At 41.4% G+C, this 24,332-nt stretch overlaps 1 protein-coding gene across 7 annotated transcripts in view; it reads right to left on the minus strand.

The window, feature by feature from the left end:
- ralgapa2 (Ral GTPase activating protein catalytic subunit alpha 2) overlaps positions 1-24,332 on the minus strand; it is a 95,703-nt gene that overhangs the window by 44,708 nt on the left and 26,663 nt on the right. For 5 of the 7 annotated variants that reach the window (XM_025900992.1, XM_025900993.1, XM_025900995.1 and 2 more), the window contains exons 4-28: positions 23,664-23,721; positions 22,235-22,278; positions 21,919-22,099; positions 21,625-21,740; positions 20,794-20,932; positions 20,193-20,401; positions 19,415-19,654; positions 19,019-19,201; positions 17,528-17,662; positions 17,271-17,419; positions 17,029-17,140; positions 16,564-16,801; positions 16,030-16,209; positions 12,953-13,099; positions 12,475-12,597; positions 9,669-9,754; positions 9,487-9,577; positions 9,101-9,274; positions 7,813-7,998; positions 6,942-7,135; positions 6,594-6,692; positions 5,891-6,046; positions 2,121-2,249; positions 934-1,062; positions 599-657 (exon numbers count right to left, since the gene is read on the minus strand). In XM_025900992.1, the coding sequence (XP_025756777.1) occupies positions 599-657; positions 934-1,062; positions 2,121-2,249; positions 5,891-6,046; positions 6,594-6,692; positions 6,942-7,135; positions 7,813-7,998; positions 9,101-9,274; positions 9,487-9,577; positions 9,669-9,754; positions 12,475-12,597; positions 12,953-13,099; positions 16,030-16,209; positions 16,564-16,801; positions 17,029-17,140; positions 17,271-17,419; positions 17,528-17,662; positions 19,019-19,201; positions 19,415-19,654; positions 20,193-20,401; positions 20,794-20,932; positions 21,625-21,740; positions 21,919-22,099; positions 22,235-22,278; positions 23,664-23,721 (3,557 nt within the window). The remainder of the gene's footprint in view (positions 1-598; positions 658-933; positions 1,063-2,120; positions 2,250-5,890; positions 6,047-6,593; positions 6,693-6,941; positions 7,136-7,812; positions 7,999-9,100; positions 9,275-9,486; positions 9,578-9,668; positions 9,755-12,474; positions 12,598-12,952; positions 13,100-16,029; positions 16,210-16,563; positions 16,802-17,028; positions 17,141-17,270; positions 17,420-17,527; positions 17,663-19,018; positions 19,202-19,414; positions 19,655-20,192; positions 20,402-20,793; positions 20,933-21,624; positions 21,741-21,918; positions 22,100-22,234; positions 22,279-23,663; positions 23,722-24,332) is intronic. The other 2 variants (XM_025900996.1, XM_025900994.1) reach the window with 2 other exon arrangements.

A 24,332-nucleotide genomic window follows, 5' to 3' on the forward strand; every position in this document is an offset into this window, starting at 1 on the left:
AGAGAAACTAAATGCTGGAATGACTACATGTCTGCACTGATTAAATACGGCACATTCGTAGACAAACAAAGTACGACCAAACTAAACTGCTCCAGTTTTATGTCTTTATTGAACACTAATCATTCACAGTGCAGCCTGGAAAAATGAAGTGAACCTCGATGCTAATGAGTTCTCCACAAGCTACTTGAGTTTTGAGATTGGAAGTGTTGGCTGTAGAGGTGCTTCTGCAAAGCAGGAGGCTGGTAAAGTGTGGTTAGTTAGTCTGCCCCTCTCAAAAATGATTGGCTGGTGTCAACAACGCCTCAATGACAATTTAGTGGAAGAACAAAGCAGGAAAAGGCTGCGGGAGCATTTCAAAACATGTCATGATAACAATAGCAACAATTTGATAGAGCAGGAGGAGGGGAGGCAGGAGTAATGCAAAGATTACACACATATATATATATATATATGTATATGTATTCTGTGTTTATCGAGGAGTGATCAATGTAGAAACCGTATGAGGAAACAGTGGCGAGCGGGTTCCCAAACCTTTTCTTGGAACGTGTGTGAAACGCGATCATCTCAGACAGTGCAACAAAAGAATTACTAATCATACCTCGCCCCTTCATAGTGCTCCTTCGTTGCCGTCTCCAGCAGGATGTTGACCAAGTAATTCTGAACAGAAACGACAACACAAGTTAACAGTTCTCAGTGACAATCCAATCCATTCCTTCCTTCATCTTTATAACAATAAGACGCCATTAGCTGTAACACACAGCCTTGTAGTCACGTTAAATCAGTGTGATGTTCACACTGCTATATCTAATAATGTTTAGGATAAGTTTGTCATGATTTACACGGCAGACGACTGATTGATCCTAATTAAAACAACATCTGCTCTTTGAGAATAAAACGTCCATATTCCCGTCACTGCACATCATGAGCGTTTACCTTGATATCCTCATTGCTCACATTGATGTCATCAGAGCCAGCCACACGGTGCAGTATAGGAATCTGGAGGTAGAGGTTTGGGAAACACACGAGGGAGCCCAGGATCGTCTGAGCTTCCACCCTCGGAGCCTGGAGGAAATTTGGAAAAAGAAAACCAAACCCACAGCATCATTAATACCCGAAACAAACATAAACAACCCGCTTCAAGCAAAAGGCGCAGTACGCATACGATGGAAGAGGATTTGAGGGATCTTGCAGATTTAATTTCATCTTTATTCATGATTCTGCTGACGGAAAAACATCACACACGTTAGGCGCTGGACAACAAAATGATTGATTAAATGCATGATGGATGCAGCTCCGTAGCAGGTTGTGCTGCTGCACCTGATGAGCTGCTGTTATACTGAGGAGCGAGAACAAATCTATGCTGGGAGATACGTGAAATGGAAAAAACAGGAAGAAGCAACACATACACACATGATAAATGACAGTTAACATCAACTGAACCATATTTGGGTTTAATGCTGTGCAAGTAACAGATAGTGGCCATAATATTGATCTTCTCCAGATCAGCTCTCTCTCCATCTAAAGTCCATATGCTCACTTGTACAGATGGCTTTCTTAAGAGCATCATGACTGGACACAGGCTGGTCTACAACATTAACTGACCATGACCAACAGTCATATTAAGACTTTTCATTTAATACTTGTGTGGATTTAATGAAAAAAGGATATTTAAGTATTTCATTTAGTTCTCAAACATGAAGTCATCCTTCATGATGAATAATCATAGTAAGACAAAATATCTATAATTATAAATTTCAGCCACAGTTGCTCAGTCCTACATGTAAGTCCAGTTTGTATTTTTTTCTTGTGAGCCGAACAAATGAAAGGCATTTTAACATTTCTGCTATTTGGTGCCTCAAATAAATGTTTTATTGGTAAAAGCATCAAAATTTCACAAAACAATATCAGCTTTTCAATGTCAAACAGCTGCAAAATATGAGAAGGATGATTTATGATTTTTTTACGACATTTTTTGAAGAATTTTATAATCTTTGTTGCAGATTTACAGTCTGCTGATTTGTGGGAAAAAAGAAAAAAAATCTGAAACCTTTTTCTAGTTCTTGACTCATAAATTCCTGTATGACTCACATATCGAATAAAAGTTGAAAGTGTGTTTGTACCTCTGAGGAGCCAGAGGTGAGGACGCAGGCAGCAGCAGCGATGAAATCTCCAATCAGCATTGTGAAGCCCGGCAGGCCGAGGAAGAAGAATCGAGGAGAGCAGGAGCGGATGATGGTGTTCAAAACATCCTGATGATAAGCATGGACACAGATAAACTGTCATCATGTCTGCAGCAATCTCCGTTATTATATCTCTGCAGACTTTATTTAGGAACAGCCTGAATAATAGCAGAACAAAAACTGTTTTTTTCTTCTTCTTTTAATTCTCCAGAATGTTTACAATTACAGCCGGGGATTTTTGCATTTGGTGGGAGCCTCGCGTGTTGTTAGTGTGGGTGGAGTGAAGCAGTACCAGAAATATTTTGTAAATGGGCCACAGTGTGAGAGACGTGGCACCGAGAAAGCTTTTCACTTCAACAGGTAGGCTAAGCATTTTAAGCGTGCTGAGGAGAGTAAAGCACTCAACAGTGCATGTCACTAAAGGACAAAAAAAGGAAAAAAAAACAGAGTGGGAAAGACAGACAGAAGAGAGAGACAGCAGATGGATTGTTCACAGTGGATAAGAGGGAGAACAAAAGACCTCAACTTTCAAGAGTCACATGTATGTACACACACAAGCAAACCTGTAATTAAAGCCAGAGACAAGGTATTGTTTGGTTGAGGTGCAGGCGGCTCAGTGGCAGATGGGTGCTCTTTCAACACAGGCATATGCTGTATTGCAGAGGGTTCTGCACAAACTGCTCAAGTATGTACAGTATAATACTGCACTAGTGAAGGGCGTAAAAGGATGCTTGAGAATTTCCAGACTATATTTAGCTGGTAATCTTACAGCAAAGACACTCATTTCTTCACTATTGACGGACAGAGGAAATACTCTTGGGAAAAAAAAAAAAAAAATATATATATATATATATATATATATATATATATATATATATTATATATATATATATATATATATATATATATATATATATATATATAATTAGTTTAAGAATAAAAGAATGCAGCATCTAAATAAGGCGGAAAGATTGCCGTCTCTCTTATCTGAGTCATGCATGCGCATATTTGCGTATGAAGGCAAGGTCCAGGCTCCAAACACCTGCCTTCTTGGCCATAAACTTGTGTAAATCGGACAGTTCAAACATCAGCCCGTTTCTAGCTGAACCGAAGGGCACCTTAACAAACACAATTTCTCTCTCTCAATCACACACACACACACAGTACCACTATCTATGTGCGACATTAATCACCCAGAGCTTTGGTAAACAGGGAATCCAGGTGAACAAAAGAATAGAATAAACACAGAGAAGACTAGTAGGAAGTCAAACCAACACCAGCAACACATGTGGAAAATTGGTGGGAAGAGCTTCGGGATTGAGGGCCCATTTTACCCTCGTTTTGTTGGTAATTGACCTCTGAAGCATAATGTGTAGTGCAGTCAGAGGTAATTAGCAGGCAACAAACTGTTTCTTGATTGCCTGAAATGAGCATTTTAGAGCAAGCCACAAATGTAGAATGCAAAGTGCTTTCAATTGTACGTGCAAGTAGAGGGAACCTGATTTGAAGTGTGTGTATAGAAATCAGAACAGAGAAATGTGGAAAGGGAATAACCGCATGCGGCGCTGTGTTGGCAGTAGGAATAGCCCCTGCATCAACAAAAGGTGCATTAACGTAACTCTGAATAGAGCCACCTCAGGCCTTTTTATGTGGCCTCATTTTCACTAAAGCAAACGCTTTCCACCTGCTGGCCCCTGGGGTGACGGGGTTCATTCTGGCATTACATCACTCTGCACAGAATCCCAAAATTTACCAATTTAAATGTACAGTTTAGCATGGGGACATATTTCCTATTGTAATTCATTCACAAGTTGTAAGAAAGGGATAATAACCAACCTGCAGGCTGTTGTAGCCACGAGCAGTTTAATCAACAGCCGTGTCGGTGGCCTACGGGTCAACCTTCACATTTTAATCTGACACTATATAAATTATGCAGCAGCCTTCTTTTAGGGAATGACAAGATGAACTGAGTTAAAAGGAGAAGCCAGCTCTGCACAGGTGCTGAAATCTGTGTGTTTGTGCAAACGATGTGATGTGTCAGTGCTTTCGAGCCCTTTCTTTAACCTAAAGAATAAAAGGTGAATAGATGCATTAAAGCTTTGTGTGCACTTATTATGTTTTGCAAAATATGCTGTTGACTATTGCACTCCAGATTGTAGACCTATTAGATAGATTACTGCCATTGTGCGGTGGTCATGCTTTTGTGAGACCAGTGACCAGAGAATGACAGACAATCAGGACAATAGCCCTGACCTTGGCACTCTGTCAGTTGGAAGGAGAATCCCTCCAAGGGAAATGTCATTTTCCTCCAAGCTTAGTTGATTTTATTGGTGAGGATTTACACTGGGATTCCCCCTGCCATCTATAAAGCATGGCTGTTTAAGGCACAGTGTGTTACTCGATTGACAGGCAGACTAAACATTCAGCTTCATTTATATAGTGAAGCTATATAAAAAGATATGAGAGACGCTGTTGAACAAAAAAAGACCAAACATCTTCAGATGTCTAATATTAAACACACAAAGGAAAAAAAAATAAAAAATATACATATATATATAAAAAAAAAGTCCTATCATATGCGCCTCCTGAAAAAGCTTATAAATAGAGAAGCTTAAAAATATCTGTATGCTTTGAAAGAAATCAAAATCGCAAATGTTTTAGGTGCATTGGGGGGGTGGGGTGAAGGCAGAGAGGAAGGAGGAGGAGGAGGAGAGTAAGAGCCACTTTCTTATGTTAAGCAGGCGTGCGGCTGTCCTCTATTGTGTGGCGTGAGGACTCTTTTCTCTGGCCAATTTGAGCATGCTTCAGTGGCCAGCCTGGCTCTGGCCCCCCAACGCATTATACAGAGCCACAACAAAAGCTTGAGAATGCTGCCTGCTCTCTCAGAGTGCCCCCCTCATTGCTCTACTCTGCACTACGTTCCCCAGGCTCCCCTCCCACTCCTTCACACACACACACACACACACACACTCGCATACACAGAGGCAGGCGGGCCAGTCTACTCCGGGCCCCCGGCCGACGTGTCAGTCTAACGGAGCGCGACAGACGTCAGTCCTTAATTAATCACGTATACGCGGCAGGGGCTCAAAACATTATTTAACGACATGGAAAACATTCTAATAAGCTTGTCACACAGCCAAAGCGCAACAGAAACCCGGCCAGGAGGGCATATATAAATTCATAGTCCTTTATACACACACATAGTAGCATGCAAAACATCTCTTACACACATTTTTCATCTTCACCTTTTTATTTAGAGGAACTACATTCATAACCACTCAGCTTTGTGCAGAAGCAATGGAGCAATGCCAGATCTGAAGACTAGGAAGGGTGTGGCTGAAGGAGGTGGAAGATGCCAAAAACAGCAACGTTCCTCACCTCCTTCTTTTTTAATAAAACAAGGGTCACAATCATAAACCGGAGTGAACCTATATAAACTGTGTCCTCACTCCTGCCAGGAAACCCTTCAACTTAACTCATCACTCCAAACACATAACTAGTACTGACACGAGTACAAAGATTAGAGCAAATACAACCAGTTGAATAAGACAAAAATCACACATTAAAAAAGGTAAATGGCAAACTGACAAAAACAAACAGCCTTAATTGCTTTCCAGTTTTTAATCAAGGCTGATGCACATTGATTTGAGCAATGCGCCATCTACTGGAGGAAAGAGGAACAACCGACAGTTTTCGTGTAGGAGCCTTACCGGGTCATCACTCGTGAAGCCCTTGTGCATGATGTGGTAAAGGTGCACCAGGAAATCACTGTTGGGGAGCACATCCTGGTGCCTGGTCATCATCTCACAGATCAGCTTGTAGGCCTGCAGTTTGCCAGCCTTGTACTCTGCTGGCAGCATGGTGGCCTAAAGAGGGGAGGAGTGCTATTATGAGGAGCTGGAGACACTTACAATCTATTAAGGTGCAGCAGAGGCTTGAGAAGCTGATGCATTTTGTCCACCACCCATTAAAAAAAATAAAATAAAATAATCCAACTCCAACCACTAAATTTTCCCTCATACGGAGATAACACAGATTGAGGCAACATTCTTCATTTTATTGGTTTGCATAAACAGTTTGATTAGATAATACTAATATGTCTGTTGCCGCCAAGGCTAACTATTCGGCTGCATTTATTACTTTTTGCTGCTCCTGGAAATGATATTGCCTTCTGAGCTTTATAAGATCCTCCCAGATTTTTTTTCCCCCCCCAAATAGTGCTGATGGAGAAATTCACTTTAAATGCTTTAATATTTACTTTTAATGACATGACAGTGGATCCGGCAATCAGATCCAGCTGCTTGAATTGTATTATTATTTTTAGGTTTTAGTATTTCACCCATACCTTGTATGCACACTAACATCTAAAAATTGTTTTGAACGTTGTCAGCTGTGTCTTTGCGTTGTTCATACCCTGAAAAGCCAGGACGCAAGCATTCGAAGAGGCGGGATGAAGGCAGGTTGGGGCGGAGAAGACTGGTTGTCCACACTGATCCCAAGATTGTCCCGAATCTGTAAGCACACATTTCACTTGATTGAATACACACATCATATCTAATGTTTGGTTCAAACTCTCTGCTTTGGAAAGTACAGAATACAATCTCTGATTTAAAATGTCATATTTATTTATAGAAATTTTGCCCGTCTTTGACATAAAGAGGATTTAAAAGCATCACTTTGATGTAGGCTTTTTTTATGCTCATGTACACATAACATATGGTATTACTGGTTTATCATCAGCTGATTATGTCTCTATTGTACCTTGGCCAGCTTGTGCCAGAGCTCATAGAGATAGGAGAAGACCTTGGCATGGATTTTGGGGCAGCGGATATTGTTGACATCTCCCAGGATACCCAAAATTCTCCTCCACAGGACAAAGGCTGAATCAGCATGCCAGCCAGTCAGAGTCCCACCAGCAATGATGCTGACATCATCAGCCAGAAACTCGCTGCTATCTGCATGGTCACATAGAAAGAGTAATGGGTGATGTGGGTTACAGAAATTATTATTTGGCAACACTTTGCCAGTACCAAGAAAGACTTCATTTTATTTAGCAGAATGGATTCAGTCAACAAATGCAGACCAACTTGATACAATTATAGTAAAATGATTTGATTTGACTCTCAAAGCTAATGCGTTGTTAGAGCAGCTGTTGACCAAATCCTTAAGTTATCGGGTGCATTTTCCCCAAAGGCATTATGCAAGTGAATAAAACACTCAAATACTTTTGGGAAACAGGCAGAAATCACATGCATCATCCAAGTGAATTGTGGCAGGACAGTGCCACCTAGTGGGCAGCAGGAGAGCAATGAGAACCTGAGGGAGTCAAGGCTTGGAAATGACAGAGATGAAGTGTAGCTGATGTGAGGTGATTAAAAATGACTTAAAGTTTTTTCTGTTTCACTACTTTTAAATTTGGTTGCAGAAAAAAAAAAAGAAGAAACAAAAGAACAATTATTTTTAATAATGTGTGTAGAATAATGAAAAAGCAACTACTTTAATGAAGAGTAGCATAAAAAACCAAAAAAACAAAAAGCAAATAGAAAAATCTACAAGGGAAATTTAAGACAAAGAAGTGCAATGCAGATGAAGACTGTGGTCTATATGATGAGTAGCAGCTAGGGAGCAGTACCCAAGTGGTGTGGCATGTGTAAGACAGACTGATGCATGGTGTCGTCCAGGGGGCAATCCCGTGGGCACTCTGTGTGCACCAGCAGGGCTGGTGAAGCAGGGGGATTCTGGGGGTAGTGGTAGTGGTTTTGGTGGTTGTGGTGGTAGGACGGGGATGCGGAGTGGGTAGGGAGAGCACACTCAGGACCTAAAAACAACAAGTGGACATGGATCAAACTGGGTTTGAGGAACAGAGCAGAGGGGCAGTGATCACAATGTGGGAAACACAGAAGTTCACGTACAAGGGTGGGAAGGGCAGACAGGGGGACGACAATATCTGCATACATGAGGGGGGAGGGGGAATAAATAAATAAAGAAATAAAAAGCCTCAAAGCTGAAGGGATGTTTTGGTAATCTCCCCCCTCACAGAAACCGACAGGAGACAAATTAAAGGAAAAAACAAACCAACTACTTCAAGCCCCTCCTCCATTTTTCCTGGATGATGAAACATCTCTATCCTGCTGGGAGCAGTCTCCTCCAACATGACAATGCTCTCACTGAACAGCATGAAAATTATGTGAATCACATCCTATCCATAGCCACCACATCTCTTTCTATCCGATTACACAGAAACAGAGCCTAACAATAATAATAATAGTACCTATGAGTTTTTGCACCTGTGTGTTGCACAGCATCAGAAAACCAAATAAGGGAAGATTTCCTGGAACAAATGTGTTCTATCCCTCCAAGGGGCAAAGAATAAAATGATGCTGTGGTGGTTCATCTCCTTAGTACAACAGCACTTATTATTTTTTTCCTTTAATTTGTCAAACATTAGTAGTTACCTTAAACAAACCCGAGACCACAGGTTACTTTTGCTTTCATAACATTTCCACCTTTTAAATGCCACAAACTCTGAACAGATTAAAAAACTGAAATTGCTTGGTTAAAGAAGTCATCTCGCCGATATTAGGTTGTTTAACCTTCCTATGATTAAAGCATCTATCAATCAAGAGCAACGTTACAGGAGCCATCAAAACCCAGTTTAAACTGCACAACTGCTTAAGTCTCCCAAATAATTTAATCACGGTGATGAATGGTCACAAAGGGCTTCCTTTTATAATAATGAGGACATTAGCTCTGTTGCTAACTATTATATGTATCAAACCAGCTGCAGGCGGCAGACAGACATAGACCAAGTACTCTGACTGGATTTGTTAGCTCAAACAAACTGTAACAAGCACAGACATACAGAGACATTTAATAGAGACACTTGCATCAAGATTTAGGGGCATGCTGTGAGTTTATACCTGCTAAAGCTTCATTATGGCTGAGCAGCAGACTCCCCTGGCTCTGAGGATCAGCCGTCACGTCCATGTGTGCCGACTGTGTGGACTGATTATCAGCTTCCTCATCAAACGCCTGCCAGGTAACTTCAGCTTCATTGAGGTAGCCGTTGGACGTCTCGCTACTAACACTCTCACCTAGTTAAGGTGAAAAGATTAAATTAATGAAAGAAGAAAAGCAAAAGAAGCTTCAAATGGAGCCTACTAGCTCTGTAAGGAAAACTGTAACATCCAATGCAACAATGACATATTTATATGCTATAGTCTTAGAGTAGGCTGATGAAAATTCACATTTTTAAAAAGCAATTTATGTTTAACATTAAAACAGAACAGTGATTATAACATCTAACTTTTCTCTCTGAGCTTGGGCCTCGTGTAGTTTGCGTGTCCCTCGGCATTGCACTCTGTCTCAGCTGAGCTGCTGGTCCGTCGGATGAGGATCTACAACAAAGACAAACATTTAAACAGATGACTCAAGCGTTGATCGATCTTATTTTAAGCTTACACGATGGTGGAGGATGAATGTTCTCACCACTGGTGGCTCAGTGCTCTCAGTCCTGCCCTCAGACATCCTGCTATCAGAACCACAGGAAGTAGGCGAGTACTCTCTCTGCTGGACTGAAAGGCAACAAACAGTTCTGATTGGTTGAAAGCCAACGTGGCCCTAACAAAAACTGGAACATGTTCAGTTAATCCCTGTAGCCCTGATCTTAATGATGAAAAATAAATATGTTTAAAGTAGGTCACCCGACCAATCTGAGCAATCAGAGTGCACAGGAAGGTGAACAAGAACCCGATTATCACTCTGATCGAGCTCCAGAGCGTCCAGTAACGCCGGAGAGAGGAGAACCTTCTAAAAGAATAACCCTTTCTGCAGCACTCCACCAATCAGGCCTGAATGGTAGAGTAGCCAGATGGAAGATGCTTCTCAGGTAAAAAGCACATGACAGCCCACCTGGAGTTTGCCAAAAGGCACCGAAGGACTCTCAGACCATGAGACACTAAATTCTCTGGTCTGATTAGAGCACTTTACTCTCACACTGCAGGTTTACTTGTTATTCCAAGAGTATTTAAAAGTAGAATGGGAGGCAGAGCCTTCAGTTTTCAGGCCCCTCTTCTGTGGAACCAGCTCCCAGTTTGGGGAGCTGGTACAGAGACTGTATCTCTACTTTTAAGATTAGGCTTCAAACTTTCCTTTTTGATAAAGCATATAGTTAGGGCTGGACCAGGTGACCCTGAATCCTCCCTTAGTTAAGCTGCAATAGACATAGGCTGCCGGGGATTCCCATGATGCACTTAGTGTTTCTTCCTCAGTCACTTTTTTTACTCACTATGTGTTTGTATACCTCTCTGCATTTATTTACTAATCTGTGGCTCTCTTCCACAGCATGTCTTTGTCCTGTCGTCCTCCCCTCATCCCCAACCGCTCGCAGCAGATTAACGCTGCTGCGATGCTGGAGGTATGCTGGAGGTTTCTTCCTGTCAAAATGAAGTTTTTCCTCCACACTGTCGTCAAAACACTTGTTTATAGAGGACATATGATTTTCTTTCTTTGTATTATTGTAGGGTCTTTACCTTACAATATAAAGCACCTTGCAGTAACCGTTGTTGTTGGGACACCGTCCCTACAGTAAAGCATGGTGGTGGCAGCATCAAGTTGTTGGGATGCATTTCAGCTGCAGGAATTGGGAGGCTTGCCAGGATCGAGGGAAAGATAAGTGCAGCAATCTACAGAGACATGCTTGATGATAACTTGCTCCAGATTGCTCAGAACCTCAGACTGGGATGAAGGTTCATCTTCCAACAGGACAAGGACCCTAAGCACACAGCCATGATAAGAAAGGAGTGGCTTTGAGACTCTCTGAATGCCCTGAGTGCCTCAGCCAGAGTCCAGACTTGAACCCGACTGAACAACTATGGAGAGATCTGAACTGTGTACCAAAGCTCCTGATTCACACCTCAATCTTCACAGTTTTTGCAAAGGATGTGAAGAACTGCCCCCCCAAAATAGGTGCGCGAACCTTGTAGCATCATACTCAAAAATACCTGATGCTGCAATTTCTGCCAAAGTATTCAGTAAAAGCTGTGAATACTTTTTTATTTTTGTAAATAAATTTGCATAATTTCAAGCAACTTTTTCACTTAATGGTGTGTAGAATTTTATTGTGATAAATGAACTGAATCTATTTTGGAATAGGCCTGTAACGTCGCCGCCTTATTCCAGCCGGGAGAATGCTGTGAATACTCTCTGGATGTACTGCATCTCAGAACTAATTAGCAGACACCTGTTTCTGTGCAATGCAGCTTCTAAACCAAGCTGACGATGGCTCATAAATACATCGCCTCATCACTTCAACAATGATAATATGAAAGATCTCTGACATACAGTTTAAGGTCTGTTTAACTATTGATGCTTAAAAATCAAACACATCAGGCTTAGCTGCTAAAATGGAAACTTCCAGTTGACTGAATGTGAAAAATAAGTGTTCACACTACATAAGTCCATTCTCACATCATCTAGTTGAAAAGAAGAAGAATGAATATTGCATTTCTTTAATTTGCTTAATAAGCTGTTTTTCCCCCCTAAATGGTTGTTTTTGTACATGTATGTGTAAATATATGATGCTGAAACTCAGTTGGAAACTGAAGCTGCACAATCACATCAGCTGTTTCTGCTCCAAGCTTATCAAGGGCAAAGAAGTCAGTAACTTCCTGTTTATGAAAATCAGACAGACGAAACAGAAAAATAAAATTTGGTGTTTGGCCTGTTTTTCATATCCTTTTTATCACGAGGTTAAAATTTTAACTATGAAAAACAAGCTGTTATTTGCCTTTTTTGCATTGCTTTCAAAAACAGAATAAGATTAATACCTTAATATTGCAGTGGATAGTGGTGTAATATAAACAGACAACTGAAGTGACAGATTACTTCTCTTTTATACAGAAACTGCAGGGTTAATTTGTATCACAGCTGAACAAACAAACTGAATAAAAGAGGAGTAATTCCACTGAAAGTAGTTGAATAGTCCTAAAAAAGGAAATTATCCAGTGAGCAATAGTTCTCCCTAAGTGCCAGACTGCTTTTAGGAAGGCAACAATAACTCAAATAACCACTAATTACAACCAAGGTGTGCAGAAGAGCATCTCTGAATGCCAATAACTGAAACTTGGAAGGAGATGAGCTACAGCAGCAGGAAACTGAGTCTACAACTTGAGCAGTCTCAGCAAAACTGGACAGCAGATGATTGGAAAAACATCTGGTACTAGCACGGTGTACCTAATAAAGTATTCAGTGAGTGTATACAGAAGATTAAAAAGTGCTTTGTGCTTGTATATACCTGGTAAGGTTTCAGACAGCTGTTGGGTGATGTCTGAGGTGCTGCTGCTACGCGGCAGAGGACTGTCTCTGCCTCCCAGCTCCTCCTCTCCCCCACACTCTGACAGCTGACACTCCTCCACATCTGACAGTCGGGAAGACAAAGAGATGGTCAGGCAGAGGTGCAATACGTATCAAATATCATGGAAACACACTGGAATGTGACTTGCAGACACTGTACAGACAGAGATTTCACGCATATGAAACATGGTGAGGAAAAACAGGGCATGCAAACATGCAACGGTGATACATACACTTGTTAAGGACAGCACAAAGCACCGGGGCAATCTTGAGAAATGCATTAGTAAGATCATCCAACAACACGGTTTAAATCAAAAAGTTCAGGGTGCTATACGAGAGACTGTGACTGAAAATGAATGGGAAAGGCTGGGCGAAGGTCATGCAACACGCAAACACATGCAGCTCTCACAATACTTTACCTGAGAGTCTGTGAGAGCAAGCAGAGTTACCAGAAGAGATACCAGGCAAGAAAGAGCTCACAGTGTGGAGCAGCATAGGAACACTTTTAGTAGTGGGCAAAGCCTCGTATAGATGAACACAGTTGCTGATGGACTGGCTTCGCTTAGCTTCCATCAGGGAAGGAGAAAGAAGAGGAAAAAGAAGAGAGACAGCGGGAAGAGAAAAAGGGTAAAGGAAAGAAGCAAATATTCAATGATAGTAAAGTACAAAATGCTGTAAAGAAGCTTCTGCTAATAAATTCAATTCTGATCGTGAAAATGGAGCAATTGAAGCCGCACCGGAGTTTGATCTAAATATAGTCGCACGTGAGTCACAGGTTAAAATGCAACGGCTTTAAGAGAGAAAATATTTTAAAACCAGTCAGAAAAAAACGTGACATTGTCACAAAACTGAGATTTTAAGATTTTATACAGAAAAAAATATAGAAAATATTAACACAAAACAGCACAACAATACCGCAAAAACTACCAAATAAAAATCACGAGGGAAAGAAATCAAAACGCCTGGAAGACAATAAAATAAAAATGGGTAATACACATTTCTCAATAGTGAACAAACACTGAATGTGTGTAACGTCAAATTTTATATGTTATGTTACTGTGAAAATCTCTGGTTTTAAATGTGCAACAGAAATAAAGAAACTATATAGAAAATGAGCACAAATGCTAAAGTTTTCTTCCAAGAAGTTAAAACAAAGATCAGTGATGTCTTGATTCTGAATTTAGTGAACTCCAACATGTTATGATTATTTAAAAGCCGCGTGACCCTTTTAAGATGATCATGAGGAGGCTTTAATTTATTCCTAAATAATGACATACTGCTGACATTCATTTTAAATTAAAACATGGCAATACACGACTTCAAGTGTGCAGTATCTACAGTATTTCTATACTGATTGTTTTTGCTCCTTATCAGCTAAAATGCATATCAATATAAAAATATCTATAGACTAGTACTCTCTCCCAAATCCATGTAGATTCAAATGATGAAAATATTAATTTGTGTAGTTAAAATTCTCATTGACACACACACACAAAAACTCTCTTTCAAGGGCAGCCTAAGAAAGAGAGCAACAGCAATCATCCATCACACATATACAGCTCAGGGTGGCAGGATGGCTGCTGTGTATCCAGCTGTTACAGGGTGAGAGTCGGGGTACACCCTGTATGGGTTGTCAGTATACTGCAGGGCTGCGCACACACACTGTGCAGTAAAATCCAATGGTACATATAAATGCTGTGCACTGCTTTTGTTTCTTGGACCAGCATGTGCACTTAATGTATTTGGCAGAAACACACAGCGCTGGATTTCTGTACTTAAATGGTTGAGTAAAAAATTAAAAAATAATAAAAATAATTACCCGTGTACACGCCAAGCTGAAAACATTTGATCTCATTCTCTGTATTATTCCATGATACCTGATAACCATCTCATCTCTGGCAGACAGAGCCGGTTCAACTGGGTCCTTGAAGCTGTAGAAGCTTAATGAGTACCGTAATGAATTTATGAGCCCCTTCCTCCGTTATCAAGACATGATCTCAGAACAATATTAGTTTGCATTTGCATGCTTAAGTGCAACCAAGTTTTGACAGTTGTCAATGCTGAGGCATTGCCATTGTGGCTGGATAGCACTTCAGGTTTAATCTCAAAGCGAGCAGAGAAAGAGGACAGTTCTATTCTCTGCTTTCAGCACACTTTAATTATGCCTTTCAGTGAGAGAGATACATCGTCTCCTCCAGCCCGCCACTGCATCCCATTTATGCATATTAATGAGCATTAATTACACTCTTAATGAAACTATCAAAAACTGCCATGCAATTGATGTGTGGGCCTTCTCTTGAGGAGTAGGGAGGAGGGCTGCTAGGCCTTTGAAGATCAATGTGGGAGAAATCCAATTAGGCCAAAGAAAGGGAAGGGAATTTCAAGCGGTAGTGTTTCATGTCCATCTTTGCTTGCACACAGATACAAATAAACAGACCAACATAATAGGTGGATAAACATGTGCATGGGACACATAATAGATTGGAGAACACACATACCCACCCACTCACACACACCACAACCTTAAACGTGACCTTACTTGAACCCTTAAATGTGTGCGATTTAGATTATGGGCTCTTGCTTTTCGCCTCCATAGGGAAGCCACGTCTCCATAATGAGACCGTGTAGAAAAACAAATTTATGTCCCGACAACATGAGTAATACCTACACCACACACACACACACCCCTTCTAAGATGTCATCCAGGCACAATTACGTCTGCTCCTCGCTCAATGAGCTCGTCATTTCAGAACATCGGCGGTAATTGGGGAGGCGGAAGGCCAGGGAACAAAAAGGGATCATCTCTGTGTTTTATCCCCCACATTAAGATTCTGTCTAGACAAAATTAAGAGGAGCAAGCCAGACACTGTAGCTTCTTACTACTCCACTGCCTTCCAGCTCAACTTATAATTAGCCTGCCACTTTCTCATCAGATAAGGGGTGTTTGCAGAGTCCAAAGCTGGCCTCTGACACACTGTCAGGGGGACTGTGCTGTATGCCTACAATCCAGTTGACATGGAAACATGTTGACACTGGGTAGTGACATGTGAGGGAAACAATAGGTGCCATCTGCTGGCCTCTTTGTCTTTGGTGTCAGGGCTTTCAGAGACACCTGGGCCAGTGTACACACGGACCTGTCTGAAGACTTTCACACACAATAATACTGTCTGATAAACCCTGCGGTCTAAAGTTGTGCTTCAAAGGGTTATCAGTATGGTGTTAGAGACTCACACAAAAGCTGAAGATAATACTCTGTGCGTATGGAACAATGCTTAAAAAAAACAAACATTTAAAACACTGCTTAGTTTCCTGCTTCTAACGCATCAAAACGCAGCCTAAATGCATCTTAAAAAATGCAATCGTAGAAAGATAATCCGAGCCATTCTCTTCACCTGTCAGTGCCTTTAATGCTAATGTTTTATATAAAGCCAAGTATTCAATTAATTTTATGTCTGCTTTAAATGTAAATGGCTCATATGACCCACATCTTACTTACCAGAGGCCTTCTGTCGGACATTGTTCCGGGCCTTCTCCACACCCGGTGCTCCTGAAGTAGTGGCTGAGCGAATCCTCATGGGCTCCTGTACTGGTGGCCCACCCTGTTCCCCATGATTCCTCCAGCTCAGGGAGAATGAGCGTGCAACTGCTGCTGCCTTCTGAGAGTCCTGGATCACTCCTGACATACGAGGAACAAAACTTAGTGAGTGCTGAAGTATTAGAGGGTATTTTGTAATGAACAAAACGACACATTTAGACTCAACTAGAGCTGAAAAAAAACAAGAATAAAAATTTATGGGCAAACCCGCTTTTTTGACTTTACATAACACAGAGTAGCTGGCAGAATGATCGTTTTATGGCACCTTTAAAACAGGTCAAACACGTGTTCTGAATCATACTGCTCAGAGTTAGTCAAGCACACAAAGAAAAACAAAAGACACAAAAAATAAACAGTGTCATCTTTCCAAACCCTCATTTCAATCAAATTAAAGCCACTCTAATCTCCTCATCTTTTCCCATTTTGTCCTCTCACCGCGTCCTCTCTGCTTCTTCTCCTTCTGTTCACTGAGTTTGTCCAGAGGCAGGTTGGCCATGTCCAAGCCATAAACGGAGCGTGCCAGCACAGCCGTAAGCGAGTCCATGATGCTGGCCCATTCTGTCACCAGCTCCTCCCAGCAGGTAAGAGAGGACAGCACTGCCAGCAGCTCATCCCAAAGCTCCCGGGAGATAAATACGCACAGGTTGGCTCGTACCCACGCCACAATGATGGTCTGGATGCAGGAGGAGAAAAGAGATGATGAATTAGCACCAAGTTACACATACACTGAGACCCAAACATGCCAAATATAGAGCAGGCTTGATAGCAGGAATACAAAGCTGCGTAAAAATATAGACAAATCACAATGTATTCAGAGCCAAAGAACAGAGGTGATGACAGATCCATCTCTATGGCTGCCTGTTTATCAGAGAGTGTGTAACAAACTAAATGCAGCCATACCCTAAAAAGCAAAGATGCTAAACTTTCAGCAAAGCTGTCTTTTCTTTGGTTGTCCTGTGGCCTCTTCATCACAGCCTCTGTGATTCTCAGTAGTACCTGCAACATCTGCTCCCTGCAGAACACAGACAGTAAATCAATTACAATAACGTCTATTGAATTCAATTTTTAACAAAAGGGGTAAAAATAAAAAAAACCTTTAAAAAAATAAAAAATAAATTTGCACATCTAAACATCCTACTAACCACGTCTGTGTATTCATGGTGTGCTCCATGATCATATGCCGATAGATGCTAAGAACACCCTTGCACACCTCAACCTGATTTTCCAGGAGTTTTGGTACATCCTGGCATGGCTCCAACAGAAACACGTTGGATGAATTGGTCAGAAACACCTACACAAACAGGAAGACCGTAAATGTGTGCAAACAAAGCAACTAAGATGACAATAATACTAGAAAAACAGTGATTCCAACCATCAGAGGCTATGAACACAGACATACCTGTAGTGTTGGCTGGATGCCGGCTTTGATGTTCCTGTTCTCCTCCTCGGTGATGAAGCCCTGATTGATGGCACTGCTGAACGAGTAGGTCCTACCCCAGCTGGACGACCGCTTGTGACTGTGACTCTCCATCATCTGGAAGAAGACAAGGCCGGCCAGTCAAATACACAGTAGACAAACTAATTTATTAAGACAGGTGCTGTAGACTTTATAGAAAAGACCTTTTTTGTTAATAAAATACATCCACTCTGATCATAATTATTATTTTTACCTCAGCTGTTCTGTGTTTTGGCCTTCTTGGCTTTGTAACTACAAATATATGAATCAATATCAGAGCAGCTACTAGAAAACCTATAGTGCTAAATCATAAAGAATTTATTTGTATTTTATTTTATTATACATTCTGATTCATCATCATCCTGTAACAATTGTAGCGAATGTAGCTCTGTGTGTTTCTTCTCCAAACTTCTCCGAGACAACTGGTTCAATCTTGATGAAACTTGGTCTATAAACTAAGTAGGGTAACATGATTGGTAACATCTATATGGTGATTGATTAAAATCCATCCATCCATTCGCTTCCGCTTATCCTTTTGAGGGTCGCGGGGGCGCTGGAGCCTATCCCAGCTGTCATAGGGCGAGAGGCGGGGTACGCCCTGGACAGGTCGCCAGTCTGTCGCAGGGCTAACACACAGGGACAGACAACCATTCGCACTCACATTCACTCGCACATTTACACCTAGTGGCAATTTGGATTATCCAATTAACCTATCCCCACAAGCAGCAGGTCTTTGGACGGTGGGAGGAAGCCAGAGTACCCGGAGAGAACCCACGCAAACACGGGGAGAACATGCAAACTCCACACAGAAAGACCCCGGCCTGATGGTGGAATTGAACTCAGGACCTTCTTGCTGTGAGGCAACAGTGCTAACCACCGTGCCACCGTGCTGCCCGATTAAAATATTTAATTCAAATAAGTAAAAGCACTATTCCAAGGGCTGCTTCTTTTTTCTATGTATTTGTATACAGAAACTGCATGTCTAAGGCCAGTTAATGAACCTAAGCTGGTTTCATGCACGTAAATGCATCGTATCATTTACACGCTCACTTGCATGTTACACGTTCGTTTTAACGGTCAAAAGGATTTTAGTGTTTATTTCCCAGTCTGGTGCACCTTTCTCATTCTACACCAATTACTGGGGTTCACAATAGATTGCAGAGACAGGAGACTATTTCTGGACGTTTGCATGATCGATACAGGCCGCAGGTAGTTGCTGTGAATAAAAAATAAAGCTGCTAATTGCTTTGAAGTAAAAATACGCACTTTAAATGTTGAAAAACATTTAAATGAAAACAAAACAAGGGCATAATTATCTGCACTACTCTGATTTTTATACAACCTTTTAAGAATGTTTTATCATTCACGCGGTCATTATATATGTGACAGGTTAATGCAAACTTATTGGTATCTTCATCTTTCTGTATTACTTACTTGCACGTGCATGTTATTTGTCTCGGTGCTGATAATCTGTTGGGAGCATTCGTCCACTTCATCTTCCCGAGCAGTTCTGTCGGGCTCTGCCATGAAGGAGGGTTTCTCCTGCAGGAGCCACTTCCTGTACACTTTGATGACCTTCCTGGTTGCAGAAGCTTCGCAGGATGGCAACAAAAAAGCCTTTGCAAAACAAATTAACAAGAAAGAAAGAAAGAAACCATGGCTCATTAGGATTAAAGTTAGTTTTAAATGTGAATCTGTCATTTAATGAAAAGGTCAGCAGAGGGCGACACAGTCCGTGTTACTGCAGTGCATCTTTGTTCAGGCATCTTCCATCAGAAAGAAATTACAAAATACTGGCAAAGGTTGCAACAGAAGAAAGAAATACTTCACCTGGTGGAAGATCTCATTGACGAAGTTCACATTGTCCCGGGTGGAGAGCAGAATGGACTGCACCATGTCATAAACATGGCGGTGCTCCTCCTCAACGCTACACAAACTGGAATCGCTGGCTCGTCGATCTGACAGGGTGCTGCTATTGGAGTGGCTCTTCTCAGGCTCCCCCGCTGGTCCGTTTGTATCCCCATCTGATGTCTTATCCTTCTCCTGGCTGCTACTGCCTGCAGTGACAGTCTGGAAAACACAGGCAGGAACGAGAGTCCTTCAGTATGCAGTAGAGGGTACCTCCTCACACGGACCACTACAGTCTCATTCAGCACAGATTACTTGGCTGTTAGTTGTATTTTAAAGCATTTTTAAAGGGAAATGGACCACTATAGTATGTATGCAGCATTCATCTCTGGATAAATCACATGAAAATCCATTTATTTTTTCTCCATGGCTGATTTAACTCGAATGTGACAGAACTGTTGCAGTCTGAAATAAAACCTTTATGATTCCTGATCGCCGTCATCAAGGTTTTATTTCAGCTATAATCTTAGTTTGAATGCTGTATTGCTTGTGAAGCTGTTGATCAACTATGTGTTTTATATAGAGGTAAAATAACACCTAGGAATGAATAAATGCATGAATATTTGTTCAGAAACATAAACCCCAGATGTCTTTATACTAGTGCTAAAGATGGTGTGCTACAAAAACATCTGAAGGATAAAGAAGATCTTGGAATAACAGAACGGAGAAAAATGAAATCAACAGTGTACAGCGTGTTCACCTGGATGAGTTTGGGAATGACCTCGGTGCCGTTCTTTGCGCTCTGCGCTGAAGCAGCACTGCTGATGTACTTCTTCTCCAGGAAGAAAGTGACAAGCCAGGTGATGAAGGCCACACGAGGTGCCAGGTACTGATCCCTCGTGCAGAAGGTGCTCTCATTGTTCCGTGTCACTGGCACATACAAGGGTTTTGGTCTGTGGTGGGGGAGGTCTGATGGAGTAGCACAGTGGATGAAGAGTTGAGGGCAGAGGGGTGGTTAAAAACAGTGGGAGAAAAAGACAAAGATATTAAAGATTAAAAGTGTGGCTGTGGTGAGGTGTGGTCACAGTTTTTCCCCACTAAATCAAATTGTTCATTTAAATGATGAAACAGGATATGATTTCATCATTTCCTGTATTTCATGAAACTGCTGCTCAAGAGTAAAACTGTGACTGTTTTTACAAAGGAAACAAATTTCTGCAAACTTATCTCATTTTCTGTGTTAGAGAAAAATAATAAGTAAAGAAGGAGTAGCTGATGTACACTGTGTGTAACTTTGCCATGAGAGAATACTCCCTTTGTAAAAGCTTCCATATACACATAGATTGGGTTTGTGGGCTTACCTAATAAAGGCTTGTAGAGGTTTGTGAGCTTGGTGAAGGAGGGAAATAAGTGTGGAAGGTAGTACTTCTTGAATAGGGTGAAGAGAAACCTGAAGCCTGTGTCCTGGTTCTCTTTGTTCTTCCATTCTAAACTGGATGCCTGGCAGACAGACAGCACAATAAGGCAGACAAGGTCAGGCTACAGCGAGAGGAGATGCTTCCAACATCACAGCGACAGTATATTGTTTGCAACACAATAGCATGAAGGTTCCTCTAAGACTAAAAAAAAAAAAAATAGTACATAGACATAAACTGTTTGATCTGAGGCCAAATATGATGAAAAACTTTAGACTTAACAACTGAATTTACTTTTTATCTTACAGTGGCACAATACATGGAAGAGACCCAATCATGAAAACAAATGAAAGGTGAAGCCAGAACCGAGTATGTTCAGATTTGTTGAGCATTTCCATCACACAGCTGTCTATTAAAGACAGAAAAAGCATTTGCACATAAATGGCATTTAATGTAAGTATGTAAGTGCATATATTTGTGCAAATTTTACAACACAAAACTTAATTTAGTCACTGAAAATGTTTGTGTCTGAGGCAAAACATGTACAGAACAAGAGGAATGAATAGTTTAGCTGCTGACTTCATAAAATGTGCTGGGTTAAAGCTGATATTTTGATGATGAAAGAAACACTCAACTAAAATACTAAAAGTATTAGAAGGAACCCCAACAACAAGTGGGGTAAAGCAGCCATCAAGCACATCCAAGACTCTCCTGCAGGCAGGGTTAGTTATGATAACACTACTATTCTTGCTGTCATCACACAAAGTGAGATATTACCTGGATGACCATGTACTTGAGCAGTATTTCTAGGATATAACAGGTCAGGTCATCTGCAGCTTTTTCACCTGCCACAGCCGGAACCAGTGGGGTGATCTCCTCAGGCACCACCTTAGCTGCTCAAATCAACAGAAAGAAAGGACCAGAGTTAATGACAGAAAATAAACCTACGCAGTATTATAACTGGGGACTTTAGATCATTTCAGTGGCAATCCTCAGCATGTACAAATGTAATAAAATCTATGGTCATTTAAATGTGAATACATAATGTGTAATGTGCTCCGCTTTTCTCACCATCCGGGGGGTTGGAGAAAGGGTTGTAAATGATGGTGTCGAGGGTGCACGGCCCTCTGGAGGAGGGCACAGCGGGGAATCCTGGCACCAGACAGGCAAAGATGAGGAACTGCTCCTCTGCACAGTGGTCCCTTAGGGCCTGCAGCCACAGCAGGAAGAGACGGATCCCCTCACAGCGAATCTAGACAGCGGGAGAAAAGGTCATTTTTATGCATATTCAAAAAGAGGCTAATTTTAACAATCCATTCAACTAAAAAAAATATGTTCAGTCCATCTTTGTGTGCCAAGATTTTGAAAGCTCAAATTGGGCACTTACTTTGAATGAATTTCCAGTGTGCAGAAGCTTTTTGAGAATAGAACCTGGAGGATAGAAAACGTGACAACGGTCAAAAACCGCTATTCAAATTTTCTTCTTCACAACAAGGAAAGACACAAACCGCACAAAGCTGTCATCTCGACTCAGAAGAATTGACCTTGATGGGTGGTCTTGACAAACTAGTGGGTAGAGTGGCAAGGCTTCATATTTTCCTGATGAAAATTAACACGAGTTGGCAGCGACACACATTTATGAAGCCAATCTGGTTCCACTGTAATCAAATGAGACATCGCTCTGATTGCTAAATACCTCAGGAGGAAGAGCTCTTTGTGTCTGTGTGCGCGTGATTTAGGACATGCTCTTGACAGGCAGCAGTCTCTTTTGAGGACGTTGTGGGCTGGAAAACACTTTGACTCTGTCCTAATATTGATTTTAAGGTGATGATTAAGGTTAAGAATCAGTTTTTGTTAGTGTAAAAGCCAAACCGCTGAACAGGTGTCCTGATCAACAAGGCCCTTACTGAGGGAGCTTTTGTCTGGTCCTCTCATCAGAATACTGAACACGAAAGCACAGAGCAGTCCTTTCATGGGTTGTTGGCTGGGGACAGAAGGATGACAAAAAGCTGTGCAGATTTCCCTCAGCATCTTAAAGGTAGGAGTGAAGTACCTGTGACCCTGCATCTCCAAACTAAAAGGCCAAAACCACCAAGTCATTAATGTCATTCTTGAGCTACTCTACCCACCACAAAGAATGTGTCACAAGGTGCTGTATTTCCATTAGTAACGGTTCTGGATACAGAACGATAAAAATTATGTGAAAGAAAAAGTTAACCAGGCTGAAGTACACACATAACAGCACTGCATCTTGACCAGTGACACCTGAACTGATGTGTGGAAAAGAAAATTCTATGCGAGTGCAGGAAAGGCTAAGAGGAAGCTTTAAACCTGCGCGGATTTGTGGTCCAGGGACGGACAAAAATGGTGAATATGTCTGGGGCATCCACCCAAAGATAAGTGTTGATATTTAAAATTACAAGCCTGGGGAGGGGGAAGGCAAATCTGCAACAGTGATCTCGACCTGGACTGTTTAGCTGCCAAAGGCTGACGAAAAACAGTTATAATTGGGGTTATCGCTTCTTGCAAGGGTTTTCCTTTTTTGTGCAGGACTGAAATCATGCATAATTCAATTACTTATTTGCATTTCAAATGAAGTGTTAATTTGCATTTCCCATTTACATCCCCTTCCCAGACTAATTATTTCTTCCTCATTATTAAAGGCTAAGTCTTGGTCCTGGTGACATTTTTTTGTCCTTAAGTGTAAAGAAATACAAAGCGTACACCTACCTGTCAGGTGTTACAAAGAGAAAACGGTTAGAATTTAAGCAAGTGCAAAATGTTTGATAAAGTGGAAAAATGTTAGAAGTGCATACCTATACTGTGAAACTGCCATCTGTTGTAGATCTTCTCAGGCAGATTCTGCAGGATTTTCTGATGAAAAACAGGAGATGTCATGATTTGCTTTAGAGGAGTGATTAGAGTGGCAGAGAACAGTACCTGTGTCAGGTGTGACAAACAATTCTGGTAGCTAGCTAATGAATGACAAATTGGAAAAACACCCATTTATTCCAGTTATGTTTTCTGGATTTCTAAAGCAAATAATTCTTTGCCGATTTCCTTGGTAAGTCAAACCATTTTTGAACAAAACCATATATATAGATATGTATATATTTAAGCAATGCAGCCGCTTGCCCTCTCTCTCCACTGTGCCTAGCCTGTCAGTGAAACCCTGTGACCCGACACAGCACTCATCACCTCACCAACAACCGTTTTACAACTCAATTAGCGAGCTCTAACCTTTGAGCAGACTATCATTATTCCTCACTGCAGCGACCCGTTAACTGGGTCCCTCTGGAAAGATGAAAAAAATGCCCTGGAGTCTGCAGATGTGTGCGGCTGTGCACATGCGGCTAGTTAATAGTCAGTTCATTGCGAGCAACTAATGCCCCAATGACTCACTTCTCATCAAATCCTAATGACTGACCCAGTAAGACTTCATGATTGCAATGCAGAGGTCAAGCCTGTCCTTTACTGCTTTACGT

This window comes from Oreochromis niloticus, linkage group LG19, assembly GCF_001858045.2.
Source record: "Oreochromis niloticus isolate F11D_XX linkage group LG19, O_niloticus_UMD_NMBU, whole genome shotgun sequence".
Taxonomy (NCBI): domain Eukaryota; kingdom Metazoa; phylum Chordata; class Actinopteri; order Cichliformes; family Cichlidae; genus Oreochromis; species Oreochromis niloticus.